Source organism: Panthera pardus, unplaced genomic scaffold (assembly GCF_024362965.1).
Source record: "Panthera pardus isolate Hobbes unplaced genomic scaffold, ASM2436296v1 HiC_scaffold_21, whole genome shotgun sequence".
Classification (NCBI taxonomy): Eukaryota; Metazoa; Chordata; class Mammalia; order Carnivora; family Felidae; genus Panthera; species Panthera pardus.
The window spans coordinates 2,263,430-2,281,030 of record NW_026526777.1 but is presented as its reverse complement, the minus strand read 5'-3'; the positions used below and the strand labels follow the sequence as shown (position 1 = coordinate 2,281,030).

The 17,601-nt window shown below is 62.5% G+C and overlaps 1 protein-coding gene across 7 annotated transcripts; it reads right to left on the bottom strand.

Moving 5' to 3' along the window:
- Positions 1 to 436: 436 nt before the first annotated feature.
- BCAN (brevican) lies at positions 437 to 16,483 on the bottom strand. 7 transcript variants are annotated; one of them, XM_053908828.1, is made up of 15 exons: positions 16,316 to 16,483; positions 13,007 to 13,130; positions 12,805 to 12,914; positions 11,848 to 12,222; positions 11,346 to 11,520; positions 10,963 to 11,090; positions 10,170 to 10,463; positions 8,035 to 8,256; positions 6,938 to 7,561; positions 3,683 to 3,790; positions 3,037 to 3,195; positions 2,384 to 2,466; positions 1,844 to 1,988; positions 1,176 to 1,366; positions 437 to 871 (listed from the first exon to the last, which is right to left on the bottom strand). In XM_053908828.1, exons 3-15 carry the CDS (start codon positions 12,893 to 12,895, stop codon positions 767 to 769), a joined length of 2,700 nt encoding a protein of 899 aa, XP_053764803.1. In that variant the 5' UTR covers positions 12,896 to 12,914; positions 13,007 to 13,130; positions 16,316 to 16,483; the 3' UTR covers positions 437 to 766. The 7 variants fall into 7 exon arrangements, with proteins under 7 accessions (XP_053764803.1, XP_053764800.1, XP_053764799.1 ...); XM_053908825.1 differs by lacking the exon at positions 13,007 to 13,130 and adding an exon at positions 14,295 to 14,462 and having other exon boundaries at positions 16,316 to 16,482; XM_053908824.1 differs by lacking the exon at positions 13,007 to 13,130 and adding an exon at positions 14,295 to 14,411 and having other exon boundaries at positions 16,316 to 16,482.
- Between the last annotated feature and the right edge of the window lie 1,118 nt (positions 16,484 to 17,601).

The window sequence follows — 17,601 nt, the reverse complement described above, 5'->3', positions numbered from 1 at the left end:
GACCCCTCCTCCGCTTCTCCCTTCCCGCCTCTCTTCTTCCTCTGCTGGAAGCAAGCCCTCCTGCAGTCTAACCCCCAAACCTGCACTCCCTCGAGTGACCCCCCCCCCCCGGGGGGAGCCTCAGAACTGAGACACCAAGGCAGCCGGGTCTCTGCTTTCTCCATGGCCCTCGTCTCTCTCCCTCCCCAGACTGAGCTCGTCTAGGTCTGCTGGACCCGCACTCTGAGCACTCCAGCTCCTTCCGAACACGCTCCCACTCCCCCGATCCCCGTGAGCTCCCAGCTATTCTGTGCCAGGCACTGTCCTATCCACTGGCATCTTGGGGACCGCTCCGACCTCCGGAAGTTAATAAACACAGAAGGGCTGTTTATCCTGGGAGGCCCAGCCCCACCCCACTTTCCTTTTTCTCTCTCTCACACAGAAACATCAACCTTGCTTGTGCTGAAATGCAGCTTTATTTCCTGCTGGTTGGCAGGTACCCCATCCTGTAAGCCCAGTCCCCTGGGAAGCCCGACGGTGGGCAACGTACCCCCCCCCCCCAGGGGATGGCAAGGAGAGGGGCAGCTGAGGCACTTAGGGGCCTTCCCCGAGGCCCTGAGGGGAGAACCTGAGCCAAGGCAGGGGGGGAGAGGGTCTAGTCTAGGCTGGAGCCGCCCAGGTGCTTCCCGCAAACCCCTTGAGGCACTGCCGCCTGGAGGGCAGCTGCACCCTCCCAAGTGGTCAACCGGTGATGGGGAGAGGGCAGTGCCGGGCAAGGCCTTGCTCCCTAGGGGCCTGGAGAGGGACTGGAAGGAGGGGTCAAAAGTTCCTTCCAGCGTCCCAGTAGCCTCCCCTGATGTCCTGGGGCCTTCGCCAGGTGCAGAGCTCGAGCCTGGGAAAGACACACACACTCACGCTCTCCCCTGGGCCCCTCCTCCTCGTCTCTTCTCAGAGCCTGCGCCCCGGGCGTTACTGCTCCCTGAGCCCCGGTTAAAGCACTCGTCTTGGCTCAGCCACTGTTCTCAGACATCGGCACTGAAAGGGACCCCGGGGCATCCAGCCCAGCTCCTCCTCTTTGCCTCACAGACGGGCAGTGATTACTCCAAGGTCACACAGCCAGCGACCGGCAGAGCTAGGACTAGAGCCCAGAGCTACTGTTGGCTAGTGTCCCCCACCTGCATTCCCCTGGCACTCACAGGCCTGCGGGGCACACAGGAGATCTGGGGGGGCTCCCAGCGACCATTCTCCTGGCAGCGGATCAGTGGCTGGTTGCGCTGGGTCAGCCCCTCGCGGCACCGGTAACGAAGCACGGTGTCGACTTCATAGCGCCGTCGTGGGCGGCCAAACACTTGAGCCAGGGGCAGCTCTGGCGGAGGCCCACAGGACACTGCAGGGGGGACACAGTCAAGATCTGGGAGCCCGGGTCTGCGGGTGACAGCTCCCAGAGTCGGCAGGAGGAGGAGGAGGGGGTGGGCCACAGGGTGATGCAAAAAAGAGCAGAGATTCCTGGTGGACCACCTCGTTTGTTAGACGTCCCCTTGCCCATGGCCTGGGACACGTTTCTGACTCCTCTGTAGCTTTGCGCCCTCCTTTTAATTTTGAGTTTATTTATGTATTTATTTAGAGAGTGCAGGGGAGGGGCAGAAAGAGAGGGAGAGAGAGAATCCCAAGCAGGTTCCCCACTGTCAGCTTGGAGCCCCCTGCGGGGCTGGAACTCACCAACCCTGAGATCTTGACCTGAGCGGAAATTAAGAGTCAGTGGCCTGTCCAGCGACTGAGCCACCCAGGCGCCCCGCCCCCTCCTTCTATACACCCAGCAGTGACGGATCCCCCTGGCCCCCTCCTCCCCCTTGCCCGGCCTCACCCAGACCCATCTTGCAGGTGTAGGACAGGTGGTAGTTGCAGGGCACATCACTCCATTGTCCCTGATCGTGCCACACCATGACCACGCAGTTCTCCCCGGACAGGAAGTAGCTGTCAGGCTGCCCAGGGTTCCAGTTCTCATAGAGCTGGGGGGACGGGGTGGGGGAGGCGGTGAGGGCTCCCGCACCGCAGCGGGGGGGCGGGGGGAGGGATGGACCCTAGATGGACCTAGGGATGGACCTAGGATGGACCTGAGCAGGACAAGGCGGGGGGGAGGGGGGAGCACTAGGAGAGAGGAGACAGGGGGATGGGGGGTAGGGGTCCAGGAGGAGAAAGGACAGGTCGCGGGCTTTGGCGGGGAGGGGTAATGAGAGCCAGACTGGAAGAGAGAGAAGCGCACGGAAGGGAGGCGGGGCCCTTGGAGAAGAGCGGAGAAAGGGCCAGAAAAAGGAGGGGGAGGGATGGGGTCACTGGAGGTGGAGGGCAGAAGTGCTTGGAAGAAGCGACCGAGCCAGCTAGAGGGGCGGCCGGAGCCTCTCACCAGAGGGACGCCATCTGACCACAGGAAGTCGCCTTCGATGGTCCGGTCGTTGAGCCCGATCCACTGGTACTCGCGGTATCGACCTGCGGAGGAAGCGCGGGCGGACGAAGGTGCGCAGTGAGCCCCGCTGCCAGCAGGTGGCGCCGCTCCCCGTTACCGGCGGCCCGCGCGCGCGAGTCCTTCCCGCCAGACCCACCCCGCGCTTCCCTGCTTTCCCATCGGCCCATCTGCCCGCGGACGGGTAGAAGGCAGAGGAGGGCGGAGGGGTTGGGGAGAAGAGAAGTGTCACCGGGGCCAGGAAGGGGAAACTCTGGGGGAAGAGCAGAAGTTTTCATTGAGGTCAGAGTCGGGACCCGCAGAAGGAGGCGGGGGGGGGGGGGGGGGGGTGCAGTCCGGCCGATGCAGGTGTACTCCCCGCGCCAACCCCAGCCCTCTCGGCCTGAAGCCCCCCTACCCACGTGTGGAGGGAGCGAGGACAGAAAAGGGAATGAATGGATGGATGGATGGATGAAGTAAACCAAGTAATGGGTACCTGAGTTAATGAGTAAGGGAGTTAATTAATTAACACACTCACGCATGATTCATGATGAGTTAATGGGTGAGTGCGAGAGAGCAGGTGACGAGGGTCCCCTCCAGCCCCGTCCCCAGCCCACTATTGATGAAGTTCTGCTCCTCGGGCGTGCTGATGCTGGCCAGGTGCGCGCCGTACATCCGGCACTGGGTCTCGGCCTCCTCCCAGCTCCTCCGGGTAGAAAAGTGCTTGTAGCAGGCGCCCTGGAAGGCGTCCCAGCCCGGACTGCAGAAGCGGAGGCCTGGGGCGCAGAAGGGCGGGCAACTGAGGCCAGAAGGGCCAGGTCCCCTGGAGGGGACTTGAGGGGGCGGGACTAAGGTGCCAAGGAGACAGGAGGGCATGAGGGGAGAGGGGGAGCCAGGAGGGGCCCTGTGCAGGGGGCCTTGATGGCTTCCTCCTCTGGGCCACAGGGACTGCCAGGGTGAGGGCTGCGGCCCCAGCCTGGGTCCCCCCAGTCCTCCACCCCAGAGAAGGGCCGCGCCCTCCTCTCTTCCCAGGAGAGAACTGGCGGGTACCGAGCATCCCTCCCACAGGGGCCTCTCGGGAAAGGCATTTCTGGTCCACTTGACAGATGAGGAAATTGGTAGGGCTCGGAGAGGTTGTGTGATTTGCCTAAAATGGAGATTCAGGACAAGGCCCGTGCCCTCCCTCCCGGCTCCAGAGCGAGCACATTGTGGCAGGGGCCAGGCTCCAGATCCGCCCCCACCCCTGCCGCTCACCACACTCACCAACATCACACAGGTCCCCCCCATAGCCAGGCAAACACAGGCAGCGGACCCCCTCCTCCTCCTCCAAGCATGTCCCACCATTGTGGCAGGGGCTGGGGACACAGTCACCTGAGAGGGGAGAGAAGTGAGGTGGGAGGAGCAGGGGAGCACAACTCTGCAGCCTCTGCCCCCCAGGAGAGGGTTCGGCGCGTCCACGGCCCCAACGCCCTTGTCCTGAGAGCTATCACAGCATCTTGAAGTCAGCCCAGCCCTCAGTTCCGGTTTCTCTCCCACCCTGACCCCCCTCACCACCTGCCACTTCGGGGTCGACTCAGCCCCGTGCTGGCCATTGCGGTGCCCCTTGGCGTGGGCCCAGTCTAACAGGGGCTGGGCGAAGGTGGCCAGAAAGGCCCTCAGGACCCCACCCCACTGAAGGGAAAGATGCTGGGCTGTCAGTCGTGAGAGCTGGACTCTTATCTGGCTCCTGGCTCTGCCGAGTGACATTGGACAGGTCACTCTAGCTCTCTGGGCCTGGAGCTTGGTCCCCCACCGCCTTGTCTTTGTGCCGGGTCCCCGCACGGTTTTGTGTGGTTTCGGTGGGGGCTGGATGAAGCGGGAGGAGAGGAGAATCGCCACAGCAACAGTGAGGGGTGGCCTGCCCTTGACTGCTTCTGGGACCCCATACTGGGGTGGGGGTGGGGGGCTAGCTCTCCCTCTTACTCTCTGGGTAGAGTCAACAACCCCAGAAGCTGACAGTGAAGAACCAATCCCCTCCCCAGGCCCCCTCTGCAGGCCAGTCAGCCTACCCCCCTCCCCAATCCATCTCTCTCCCTTCTTCTGGCACTCTCTCCTCCAGGCAGTCCTCTTAGACTGACACGCTGCCCTGAAGGCCTGCAATCTGTTGTCTGGCTGGGTCTCCTGCCTTCTCCTCAGGACTCTCTCCCTCTGGATCCTGGGGTGGGAGGCGGCTGCCCTAGACCAGGCGTGGGTGCTGGACGGGGCAGATTCCACTCCTTCCGGTCCAGGAAGAGGAAGATGGCCCCACAGACTGACAGTGCAGGGCTGGGCTCTCAGCTTGGGAGGTAAAACCACCCCTGGGCGGGACTCTTCAGACCACGCCATACCCCCAGCAGCCAAGGGCGAGGCCCACTGTGCTTCCCTCCGCCTGGTGGGGGTGAGAGCAGAGGCAGGGGGAGGAGACGCTGGAGTCGATTCCAAGAATTTTGCTGGGATGACCTCGCTGTTTGGGGTGAAATGAATCAGCTGTTCCAGCACCACCACCCTGTCACCTCTCCTCCTGCCAACAGTTTCTTCCAGGCTGGTAGCACCAGCTCCCTGGGCAAAGGGGGAGGGGGGGTGTTTTATTTAGCACCAGGCCCCGCGGAGGGCAGGAGTCCTGCAGCCCCTTCTGTTCCTCACGCTTGCCTGCACCTCTGCGTTCAGCCAGCCAGCCCTGGGGAACAGAGACTTCCACACTCGGTCCCTGGTTGTCCACCCCAGGCCAGAGGTCCCTCCCCTGAACCAGGACCGACAGAGTGGGGGCAAAGGAACTCCTCTTGAAGGAACTTTCTGCTCTTCCTTCCTCCCCCTTCTTGGGGCCAACTGCTACATACAACCACAGAGTTCTTCACTCCTGCTGTAACAGCAGGGCCAGAGGACATCCCTCACCCACGAGGTGGGGTAACTAAGGTCCTGCAGAGACTTCCACTGATGCATCTCTTCCCACCAGACCCCCTCCTAACCCACACGGCACTGAACTCCAAGGCCAGCTGGGCAGGGAGCCAATAGTTGAAATGGGGGAGGCTGGGCGTGATGCAGGGGCCCCTAGCCAGCCCTGGACCATGCAGGAAGGGCTGTCGGTCCTGGGACTGGGCGGATCCCAGCCGTCTCCAGGGATCCCCACTGGGAAGCTCAGCCTTCCCTGAATGGGTAGGGCGGCTCTCAGACCCCAGAATCTAACTCCCCACTCCTCCCCCCACCTCTACATTCCTTCTTCCTCGCCTCCTGATTTGTGTCTTCGCCAGCATTAGGGACTTGGAGATCCTTTGGTTCAGGGAGGGTGAGACCATTCTTCCTAAGGGTAAGGTGGGCTTTAGTGCAGGGGTTAGTGAAGAAGGGGGAGGCTGTGGGCAGGGGGATGCTTGTTAGATGCCGTCTCCCTGCTGAGTTGTGCTGACGGGGGGCTGGGGTGCCTGGATGCCAGTTTGGGCCTCTGTGCTGAGATGGACTTTCTCTATCACGAGTCTGTATGTATGGCTCTAGATGGGAGCCATCAAGATGGATCAGAAATGAATACAAGCACGTGTGTGTGTGTGTGTGTGTGTGTGTGCACGTGTGCGCACGCACGCACACACACACACACACACACACACATTCAGGCTGGTGGGGGTTTCTCCCCATCAGGAGTGAGGGACAACCCCTCGCAGTCCCATAGACCGATGGACAGCGACTTCAGCTTTGGACTCTCAGCAGCCGGGAAGAAAGGCAGAGGAGAGCTAAGGGGAGGACAAGGGAACAGGGAGCGATGTTAGACAGGAGGGCAGGAAAGGGCGCTGGCTGAGGATGAAAAGGAGGAGGCAGAGAGGCGTGGAGAGCAAGGGACACGGGCGAGCAAGGGAGAGACACAGCACAAAGGGAAGCATCAGAGAGCTGCCTCCAACACAAATCCAGGGAATGAAAAGGGCAGACAGCTGGGGTGCAGACAGAGGGTGCCAGAGTTTTGGTTATAAAGTGGTTTAATAGAGATTTATTTCCAAGGCTTGTTTTCCGTGAAACAGTCGAAAAATACTTCACAGAAGTAGTCGCTTAAGGCTCTGTGGGGGTAAGGGCTCTCCTAGACCCCAGCAGCTGACCCCAGGCCTTCCTGACATCAGTGGGGTGTCTGAAGGGGAGGGAAGGGGGCAGTAGGGGAGGGGCCTGAGCCCCGAAGAGTAGAATAGGGACCCAGGAACCCCTATCACAAGAGGAAGGAGGGTGCTCTGTGGGGCCAGTAAGTCACCAGTGGAAAGCCAAAGGCAGGAAGGAGTCCCAGGTGGTCAGTGGTGGGGCTGGAATCACGGGGTAGGGCCATGGCACTGGGGGTCGTGAGGTGAGAAATCAGAGAGCTGGTGTCCAAGGTTGGAAACCCACAGGCAGAGGTGTACAGGAGAATGAAGACGAAGGACAGGAGAGGCCGGGGCAATGGCGGTTAAAGGATCATGGATCATGTGACCCAGAGCTTCAGGGGGAGAAAGGGGAGGAGGAGGAAGAGGGAGGTTGAGCCTTGGGCGAAGTTACCTGATGAGGGGGCCACGGCCACTCCACCTTGGCTGGCGCTGTCAGTGGGCAGCACTGGCTGAACCCGCACTGAGGTCCCTGCTGGGACAGTTCTTCCAGAATTCTCTTCAGAGGGGGCCTCCAGTTCCCTGGCACCCTCAGGGGCCCGTGTGGCTGGAAACAGGGCAGGGGTATCCTCAGAGCTCCCTGTCTCCTCACTCTCTCCTCGAGGGACCCCAGACAGCTCAGGACCCCCGGCCTCCTCCCCCACCTCTCTCTCCCCAACCGGAGTGGGAGGTGGTGGGGAGGCCAGTTTCCCATTCGTGGGAGTGGGCAGAGTCTCAGTGGGTGGTCCAAGGACCCTGGGAGGCCTGGGAGCCTCTGGCTCTCCATCGGGAGGTGGTGAGGCACCAGGCTGTAGCACTGGCCTCGCTGGCGGTGGGGAGGCATGCAAGAGTGACTCCTCTGGGGTTGGCTCAGTGGGGAGAGAGGCCTCTGGGTCTGGGCTGCTGAGCTCGCTGGGCCAGGCCCACAGGGCCTCCTCCTCTGCCTCCTCCTCTTCCTCCTCTTCATCTTCTTCCTCCAAAGCCTTGCCTTCCTCTTCTGAGGACCCCGGGGGAGGGACGATGGATTGGGTTTCGAATTCTAGACAAAGCATAGGTGGTTCAGCACCAGGGACAGCACCGGCCGAACGGAAGACGGAAACGGAGGGGAAGAAAGGCGGGGCTGGGGAGGGGGAATGGGAAGGGAGGCCCGCGGCGGGTCGGGGGAGGCCGGGAGGAGGCTGCCCCTGCTTGCCACCAGAAGACCTTCAACTTGAGCTGAACTGTCATTAGCCCGGTACAAAAACATCGTCACCGCGTCTCCCTCTCCTTGTCTTAAAATTCTCTAGTCTATTTTGGGTAGGCAAGGAGGAGGAGGGAACAAAGGAGGGAGCACCCTGCTTCCCAGACCCAGAGAGTTTGGAGTAGAATGTGCCAGAAAGGCAAGGGGTGGGAGCGTACTGGAGAGATGCCCTGCATCACCGAGATGCTGAGAAGGGTCAGGGCCGTCAGGGGGCCGTAAGCCCAGGACAGGCGGCTTCACCCCCGCTTCTCTTACTAAGGGACTCCAGTTACCGAGGAGGGTCCTAGGGGCCTCCGCCGGGTCTTCTGGAGGGGACCTTGCACCTCCCCCATCCTCCACAATGGGGACGGAGTAGATGGCTCCCCGGGACTCGCTCTCCACGGCTTCCCGCGGCAGCTGGAGCTCCTCTAGGGTCTCTGTCACTGTGACAATGGCCTCCAGCCCATCAGAGGCTGGGTCAGAGGCCTCAGGCGTGGTGGAGGGCTGGCCAGAGTCTGTGAAGAGGAAAGTGTCAGTGGGAGGTTAAACAGGTGGCTTTGCACTCAGTCACAGCCTGAACTCGAGGGCTCTGGGTTAGACTCAGAGACCATGAAATTCTCCCAGTTCTCACTCATCTTTCCTGCGGAGGACCCATGAAGACCCAGGAAGCACTGCAGGACTTTATCACTTGTTCCTCAGGCATTAATCAAGTGCCCACTCTGTGTCATGCCAAGCATTCTTCTGGGCACTGAGGATACAGTAGAGAAAAAAGCACCAAGCCTCCTGCCCTAAGGGAGTTTATAACTTAGCTACGTAATAAACAAACACACATATAACGTTACCATATAAAGAACACTTGGGTAGAATAAGGAAACAGAACGGTGGGAAGTACTACTTTAGATACAGTGGTCAGGAAAGGCTCGGGGAGAGAGATTCCCTTGAGAAAGGACACGGAGGCAGAAGGATGGACAGGTGGCCTCAGGACCTTGGGACACCTTGGGAGCAAGGTGTGAGGGCTCCCAGGGCTCCTGAGACTTTTGAAATGGAAGGGGCCAGGGGGCATTGCCCAGGAGAGCTGATGGCTGGAGTGCAGGAAGGACATTCAACAGTCACCACCCGAGGGTCTCAGCATCGGGGCAAGAGGGCAAAGGAAGTGGTCGCCCCATCCTTCCAAAAGCTGCTCCCTTCCAACAACAGGAGCTTTCGAATGGATTACCTCGTCTTTGGAGAAGAGAGCCAAGATCAGAAAACCAATGAAGCGGCCGCGGAACTGGGCTAAGAAAAGCCCCGAGGGCTGTCTGTGCTTAGCCAGACGTGCAAGCACAGCACAGTCCTGCCCCTCCCCTCCCCGCGTCACCTGCTCCAGTGAGCCTCACTCATGCCAGACAAGCAAACCTGTGTCCTTGCCTGCCTCTGTCCTCCACCTGTTCCCAACCTCTCCATCCAGCCCCTCTTTCTGTGGCTTCCTGGAACAGTGCTTGGCGCGTGATCAGTGTATAGACATGTTCATAATTACTATAATCATCATCATCCGCCTTTCGGTTGGCCTTTCCACAGGGACCTGCCTTCCTCTAGACTCCACTTCCCCACCGCTCCCTAGCCCCAGGCGGAAGATACTTGGAGATCTGTCCAATAGAAGTGATGCTTTTCTCTTAGTCTCTCTTCGTGCTGGGAGCAAGGCATCTTGTCCTCCCTCAGACTGGGGGCTCCCAGGGCAGAAGCAGGCCTTCTCCCTTCAGAGTAGGAGCTCCCTGAAGGGAGAGGCTGTGTATTCTCCCTTCATTTTTGCCTCCGGCCCTTGTCGCAGTCCCGCGGGCTCACACTTCAGGCCAGGACCCACGCACCCCATGGCACTGCCTCCCTGATTGTCAGTCACTGGGGGTGCCTCTGGGGGTCCCAGGCACTGCCTTCCCTTCAGCCCCCAATATAAGATGTGATCAGGAAGCCATCTCTGCCCCCAACTGTCCTTGAGGACCTGCTCCCTGTGGGGGGGAATTGTGTCTGTCCATCAATACTCAGTGGTTAAAGATCTGACACCCTCAAGCTGAAGGTTCTGGAATCCGCCCCCCCCCCCCCCGCCCCGCGAGGGCTCTTGAGGGCATCAGGTTAACTGGAACAGACCATTCGTTGGGTTCAGAGAATGTCCATCATCTCTCTCCACTCATGCGCTGACCAGAAATGGAAACCTATCCAGCCGCGCGGTAGGGAAGAGGCAGCTTTGACCCTGGAGAGACAGGCGCTCCCCGGGGCCACACAACCCAAGCCAGAGGGCACAACCAGAATGAGGACCCTCGGTGCCCAGGCTCCTCCAGGCGAGCGGCAAAGACCTGAGCAAACCCGGACGAGCTGGGTGGGACCAGAGGGCTCAAGGCTGTCTGACCCACAGAGAGAGGGGGGGGGCGCGGCGTCTGCAGGGGGGCTGGCTCACCTCGGAAGCAGTAGACGTTGAAGCGGCTGTACTTGTTGGGGAAGCCGGTCTGGTTGGGGAAGAGGAAGAGAGTCTTGACGCCAGGCAGGCCCCCACCGCAGCGCTGGCTGGGCGTGACGATGGGGTAGCGCACGCTGCCATCGGCCAGCCAGCCGGGGCTGCAGCGGTCCAGGCCGCCATCCCAGGCTGCATACAGCTGGCCCGTGGTAGCGATCTCTGCACCCCGCTCGCGGCAGTATGCCCGTGCCTCCTCCAGCGTCAGCTTGTCTGGAGGGGCGCCCAGGAACAGCTCTCCTGGTAGGGAAGAGGGGGCCGGGTCACCAGGAAGTTGGGAGCCCCTTTGACCCTGGGCTCCTGCAGAGACCCTAGGCGGGCTTCTCTGGGCCTCAGTCTCCTCATCTGTGACATGGAGTCAAACGTCCTATTTCAAGGTCAAAGTTCGGGTAGAGCCTCAGCAGAGATGTTATTACTCAGAGGAGCCCGGCTCGACGTCCTCATTCCGCAAAGAAGGTAGGCGAGGCCCAGAGATGCTAAGAGGCAGAGACATACACAGCGGGTGGCTGCAGAGTCAAACTCAAACTCAGTCTCGTCCCACCTGGCGGAGGCCTCGGCCATAGACTTGCGTCTATGACTGTGTTTGGCGGGAGGGACACCGGTCATTTCCTTGGAAACAACCCCCCTGGATGCCCGAGTGAACACACGAGGGGCGACGGGTCCAGCACAGGCCCCTGAAGGACCTACAGGCAGCACCGGAGAACGGGCTCAGGCCTGGGAACGCCTCACCCCCAATCACCATTTAGGTCTTCAGCGTAGCAGTAGACATCATAGAGGTCATCTGGGTCCACCACGCCATAGTTCCGGACCCCAGGGAAGCCATCCATGTCTCCATAACAGGCCTCCCGTGGGGTCTGGATGGGATACCTGGGAGCGAGTACAGACGCCTTCACCAGGGATGCCCCCCCAACCCCCCCGCCGAACCACACTGCCCTCAAGGTAGCCAGCTGTCTTCCCAGTTCTGCAGGGACACCCCCCAGGGCAGGGTCCTCACCTCCCTCCTTCCAGGAGGCAGGGAGCGCCGTGTGGCTGGCCCGAGGCGGTGGGCAGCCCCCCGCAGAGGCCGGGCCACCCGCCACCCCAGACACAACTAGAAACCCCCGGTCCGCGGCCCCAGCCCACCTCACGGTCTGGTCGGACAGCCAGCCAGCATCGCACTGCTCATAGCCCCCGAGGTAGGCGGCGTAGAGCTGCTCCGGGGTGGCGATGCGGGCTCCGATGCGGGCACAGGCCTCCTGGGCCCGGGCGAAGGAGAAAGCGTAGCGGGCAGAGCCCTCCCGGTAGAGAAAGACGACCCCTGAGGGGCAGACAGGAGCCGTGAGGCGTGGTCACCCCCACACCGGCCTCCCCTCGCCCTCCTTGCCACTCCCCTGGACACAAGGGGGGAAGTCCACATCCCGCTCACTCTACAGCACGAGGGGCTTAAGTTAGACTGTGCAGGATTTCCTCCACCTGAAGACAGAAAGGAGGTAACAGAGGCCTGTGTCTACGCACTCCTTTTCCAGCTCAGTCTGTGCCTTCCACGTATGTTTGCTTCCCCCTCAGACTGTGGGCTCCGGGGTGGGGGTGGGGGCCGGGGAGTGCTACCCTGCCCTCCCCTCCCCTCCTCCCCCCTGCCCCTCACCTTTGACCTTGACCTCCACGGCATCGCTGCTGTCGTCTATGCCGTGCTGGACCTCGCAGCGGTAGATGCCAGAGTCGTTGGGCCGCAGCTCGCTCAGCGCCAGGGAGACGTCGGTGAGTGACGCCGGGTAGGCGGGCAGCGCCACGCGGAACCGGTAGGCCTCGCTCACCTTGACGCGCAGCCCCCGCGCCACCAGCACCTCGGCCTCCCGGCCCCCGGACAGGAAGGTCCACTTGACCCGCGGGGAGCCCAGCACGGCCCGGCGGCCCGGCGGCGGCCGCAGGTAGTGAACGTGGCACGGGATGGTGAGGGCGCCGCCCAGCACGCCCTGCAGCGGCGCGTCGCCCGAGATGCGCACGCGGAAGGCCCGGTCCTCTGCGGGTGGGCGGGCGGGGCCGGCTGGGACTCAGCGCCTGGGTCCGAAGGGTCCCCCCGCCCAGGTTTCCATGCGCCCCCCCCCCCCCACCCCCAGAGTCCTGCATCGCCACCCCCGCACCCTCTCCAGATCTGCCCCCAAAGTCTCCGGGTTGGCTCCGCCCCCAGAGTGGCCAGCGCCACCCCACGATTCCCAGGCTGCACCCCAGCTTTCTAACCTCACCCCCTGGGTCCTCCAGTCCTCAGAGCTTCCCTCAGAGTCACCTGCAGGATTTCTCCCCCTGTCCTGCCTCCCAGCTCTATTCATCCCTCCCGCACCCTAGAGACGGGCAGCCTGGCACTCCTGCCCCTCCCCAGCCCTACCCCCAAGTTCCCCCTCCCCTCCCCAGAGCCCACAGCTCATCCCTTCCTTATCTCCAAGTGTCCCAGGCCAGACCTTTCCCCACAGTGCCCCCCCCCCCATCTTATCTCCTCCCTGGGTCCCCCAAGGCTGGAACACTTTGGTGGGACGAAAAGCGAGGCCATTCCCTTCCATAGGGGAGATGGAGAAGACAGACAGTGACCCTGAGTGGGGTCGCTTACCTGAGCTGTCCCCTTCCAGGGCATCAGTTGAGGCCGTGGGGCCCGGGGCCAGGGCCAGGGCTATCAGCAGGGGCAGGAACAGTGGGGCCATGCTCAGGCTGCTGGAGGGACTTGAGGAGGAGAGATGGGGTTAGACTTCAAGATGGACTTCCCCCGGCACCCGAGCACGCATATCCTGGCCCAAGAAGCCCAGCGTCCCCACCTCACTGTTAACACCCTCGTTTCCGATCCTGTCTCCCCACCAGGGATTCTTCCTCGGAACCAAGACCTGGGCGCTAGTCAACTTGCTGCAAGTTCCTTAAGCTCTCAGGGCCTTTGTTTTCTTCCTTGTAAAAGACCAGCATCATAACCACCTCGCAGGGTGAAATGAGGCTATGTGCTTTCCACCCTAGGACCCCTGTACAGATGCACAGTGGCAGGCATACAGCAGGAGCTCAATAAATGCCCCCAGCATGAGTGGTGGGTGCTGTTATACTTAACAATTCCCTCTGCTTTTCCCAGTGCCAGACTCCTTCCTCGAACCCAGAGCCTCCTCCTGCCCCAGCACCCCTTGAACATTCCCTTCCTGTCCCTTCCTCCCTGAGTACCACACCCCCCTGGCCTCTTCCAGGAGGGCCTCCTAGACTGACCCTGGGCATTGCACAACTTCTCTGTAGCCCAACCCCTCCTTGACCTCTCCCTACCCCACCGTTACTTATAAGGAAACTCTTCTCTTTACTCCTAGCACCCTCCACCCCCTCCTTGGCTGCCTTCTCCCTTCTTCTTCCCAGCCTTCCTTTCTGCCTGGCACGGGCTTTCCCACCGGATCCCCTGGCTCAGAAACCAGCTGGGACAAAGCCCCTGTCTCTGCCAGTCTGGCTTCCATCCAGCCTCTCCCTTCCCCCCGCCCAGTCCCAGGCTGGGGGGTGGGCTAAGGGAGGGTGAGAATAAATGGGAGGGGCCATCTCCCTCTTGCTCTCTTGGCTATCAGACACTGTGACAACCCGGAATATTCCTCTGAAGATCTCAAAGCACTTACACTCTCATAATGGAGGGATGGGGAGGGGGGGTGACATTGAGAAATGGAACCCAGAGAGGCAGAGAGGGACAGGGCTGACCCAGAGTCCCCAGCCAGGCCAAGTCAGGTACCAGCCCAATGAGCCTCCAGGAGCAAAGGCTGCAGGGCTAGTGTCCAACGTCACCCTTAAGGGCCGGGCTACACTTAGGAGACCTTGAAGACCCCGCCATGGGGCAGGTCGACCTGCAGTAGGAGGGATGCAGGTTAGACTCCAGGCAAGACTTCCTACCGATCAGGCTCATTCCCACTCCAGGCCCACTGTTCAGCCTTCATCTTCTGTGCCCTCTCAGGCTCTGCCCTCACGCATGTCTCCCCCTTCCTGAGCCTGAGCTGCTGGGAAATGTCTCCCCCAAATCCCCCCAGGGAATCTCAAAGCCCCCCCACCACCACTGTAACCTCCATTCTGCCACTACGGTGGGCTTCATTTCCTCACAGTCAGACTTGGGGAAGGAGTGACAGGAGCCAGATGTCCAGGGTCTCTCTCGATGGGGCCAGATCAGAGGACGCGGAGACCAGCTCTGGGTGCGGGAGCACTTGGGAGGACTGCTTTCTGGGGATGAGGGCGGACCGTTTGGCGTGAGCAGCCAGTGCCTGCCGGGTGCTGGGCAGACGGTTCGCCATCCATCTGAGTGGGCCAGGCCCCGGGCCAGGCCCCTTTCTGGCGCCTTCCCTCCCCTCTCTCTGGGCTGGAGCCGGAACTGCTCACAGACCGGGTCCCAGCTCTCTGACAGGTGGCCAGAAACCCATATATCTGGAGCCACTCTGGGACCGGCATCCTGGACCCCCCTCTCACCTCTGTTTTGAAGGTGAGGGGATAGAGGGAGAAGGTCTGAGACCGATAAAGACCTGGCCACCCCGGACTATGGAGGTGAGCCCACCCCCACCTCCGGGAACGGGGGTCACTGACCAGAGAGGCCTGGATTCTGTGGTTGTCACAGTTGGCGACCTCTGCACTGTCCCCACCCCACTGCCAATCCGCCCCAAGCTTGGGCTTCAGCCCCATCCTGTGCAGCTAGGAGTCCTGAGAAAACTTAGCTATCCCCTCTTCGGGCGCCAGCCTCGGTGCGGGCATTGGCCTCTGCACCCCCTCTGCTGTCCTCTGTTTCTGTCCCCGAGAGCTCAGCCGTCTTCCTGTCCCTTCCCCTCGTGCCACACCATCCCTCTCTCCAGCTCATTCTTTCCTGCTCCAGCTCTGGGATTTCGGCCCTTGCCTTGAGTTTCCCAAGACCAGCCTGTGTGTGTGTGTGTGTGTGTGTGTGTGTGTGTGTGTGTTCATGCGTACACACGCCCGACACCCACCACCTCCGTGCTGAGTGGTGAGGGGGTGCTGCCCGCCTGCCCCCCGCTGGCAGTCCAAGGTCGGCCCCATAGGAACTAGGTTCCAGTTCTCAGCGGGGTCAGCAGGAGGGAAGCTCCGAACTGTCCCCTTAGCCACGGTGTGAGCAGCAACCCGAGTGCACAACGGCGGCCGGGCGTTCGCAGGCCCCGCGGGACCAGCTAGAGAAGTCACATAAGCAGCGAGTGACAGACACTGTTAGGAACATCACTGCCCAGCCACCGCAGCTGCTCGTAGTTCAGAATCCGAAAGGTGGACGGTGCTAAGTCAGCCACGAAAACACAGGCGCTGGTAATGCTCCGGGGGGTGTGGGGGGCAGTGTGGGGGGGGGGGTCCGTGGGTAACAGTGTCCCTTGACCTCACTGCTGTTATCTGGAATAGAAATCACGCAGATACTAACAGCACTAACAAAACTGATGGCAAATCTCTGGGTCCCACTGGAAGCACGTGGGCAGAGCTATTCCAAGCGGAGAGGGACGTGAAAGGACGGGGGGTGGGGTCCCCCAGCCCAAGGCAGTGCTAGAAAGGAAAGCAGGAGTGGTAAACAGAATTCCGTCCACCTGAGCCAGGCCTCTTAAAAAGGCTTCCGGTGCACAGCCTTAACTTTGAGAAAAATGCTGTTACACCGATGAGGAACCCCAGGTTCAGGGAGGTCAACTAACTTGTCCAAGGTCACACAGCAAGTAAGTGGCAGAGTTGGGACTCCAGCTCCGGCGGGCGCCCGGACCCCCAGCTACGGCTCTGGGGAGGGGGGCCCCCAGAAGGAGGGCCGATTCCCGGCTCCTCCCGCCGCCCGCCCGCCCCGGACAAGGTCGGAAATCTGGGCGGGGGCGCTGGCAGCGGGGCGCGCCGTAGGGAGGCGGCGGGGACCCGGGGAGGGGGGGCGTTCCCATCAGAGTCGGGGGGCCGCGGGCCGCAGGGCTGGGGCTGGCAGCAGGCGCTCGGGGGCTGGCCCGCGGCGGACCCCGGTGGGGGGTGGGGGCGGGGGGGGGGGGCGGCGGGGTCAGCGGGCCGGGGGCGCCGGAGCCTCGGGAGGCAAGGGCGGCGGGGCTGGGGGCGCGGACCCGCCGCCTCCCCTCCAGGGTCCGGGCGGCCCGGCGGCGCTCGCGCTCACCTACCGGCAGGCGGCCGAGGGCCGGGGCTAGGGTGCGGCACCGCCAAGTTTGCCGCCTCCTCCGGGCTCTCCTCCGGGCTCTCCTCCGGGTCCACGCTCGGTCCTGCGGCTGCAGCCGACTGCGGCGGGGACTGCGCGGGCGCGAGGAGAGGCCGGGCCCGCAGGGCGCTCGGGAGAGGGCGCCGGGCCGCCGGGCGCCGCACAAAACCCCCTTTCTTCCCCCCGCCCCCGTCCCGCCCCTCCCCTCCCCTCCCCGGGGCCGCCCCCGCCCCCTGGCCGGGGACGCGGGGGGCTCGGGCAGGTCACGCGACCCGCTGCTTCCTCTGCGTCCGTTCCCGGCGGCGGCAGCGAGAGCAAGGACGTGCGAAGTAGGACATGGTTCTGGGGAGGAGAGGCCGGGGACTTGGAGTCGGGGGGGGGGGGGGGGGGGAGGGCAGAGGGGCGGGGAGGGAGGGCTCGCGGAGCTGGAGCAGGATGTTGCAGCGGGAGGGATGGGCGTTAGACTGCCGGCGGGACTTCCCGCGGGCAAGGGGCGAGGAGGAGGGACTCAGACCTGCACAGTAAGGGAAAGGATGACGGGAGCGTAAAAGGGGGAGGGGCGCCCATTCGGAGGCAGGAAGAGGGTGCAAACGACCACGACCAAGGCCACCTCCCTGTCGGAAGCTCTGATTGGGTCCCGTCTACGGGGTGCTCCCACTGCCTGCGCGGAGGAGGGGCTGACTTTGCAGCTGGAGGGACGGAGGTTAGACAGCAGACTCGTGGGTTAAGCCGGGCAAGTCAGGGGCTCTCTAGACGGGCTGTGGGGGAGCGACAGCACGGTGCGTGGACATACAGGTCATGCCAACCAATGTGCGAACCCCCGGCGTTGCCGGGAGCCCACAGGGCCCCCTGAGCGGGGCTGTGGCTGATGAATGTGCAGCCTGGTGCCAGGGGGTGGGCCTCGAGTGCTGCCCAGCCAGCCGTGGGGGACTCCTCGGAATACCAATGATGCCCCCTCCCCGTCTCCAGGGCCTCCTCTTTCCTCTGCTTTCCCAGGCTCTCTCTGCTCCTCCCTCTCTCTTGCCCCCTCCCTCCCGGGACTAGAAGCAGAGCCCCTGGCACGGACCGTGGGCAGGACAGCCAGATGCCTGGATTCCTTCTCCTGGACACCGGTGGTGGCACCAGGGATAGCTTGTTGGGGGGGGGGGGAGGGGTTTATCCCCATCATCTCCAGCAGCACCCCCAAAATATCCCCAGTAACGTGGGGTGCTTGCAATGCGAATCAGCCTCAGGACAGGTGTCTGTCCTTCC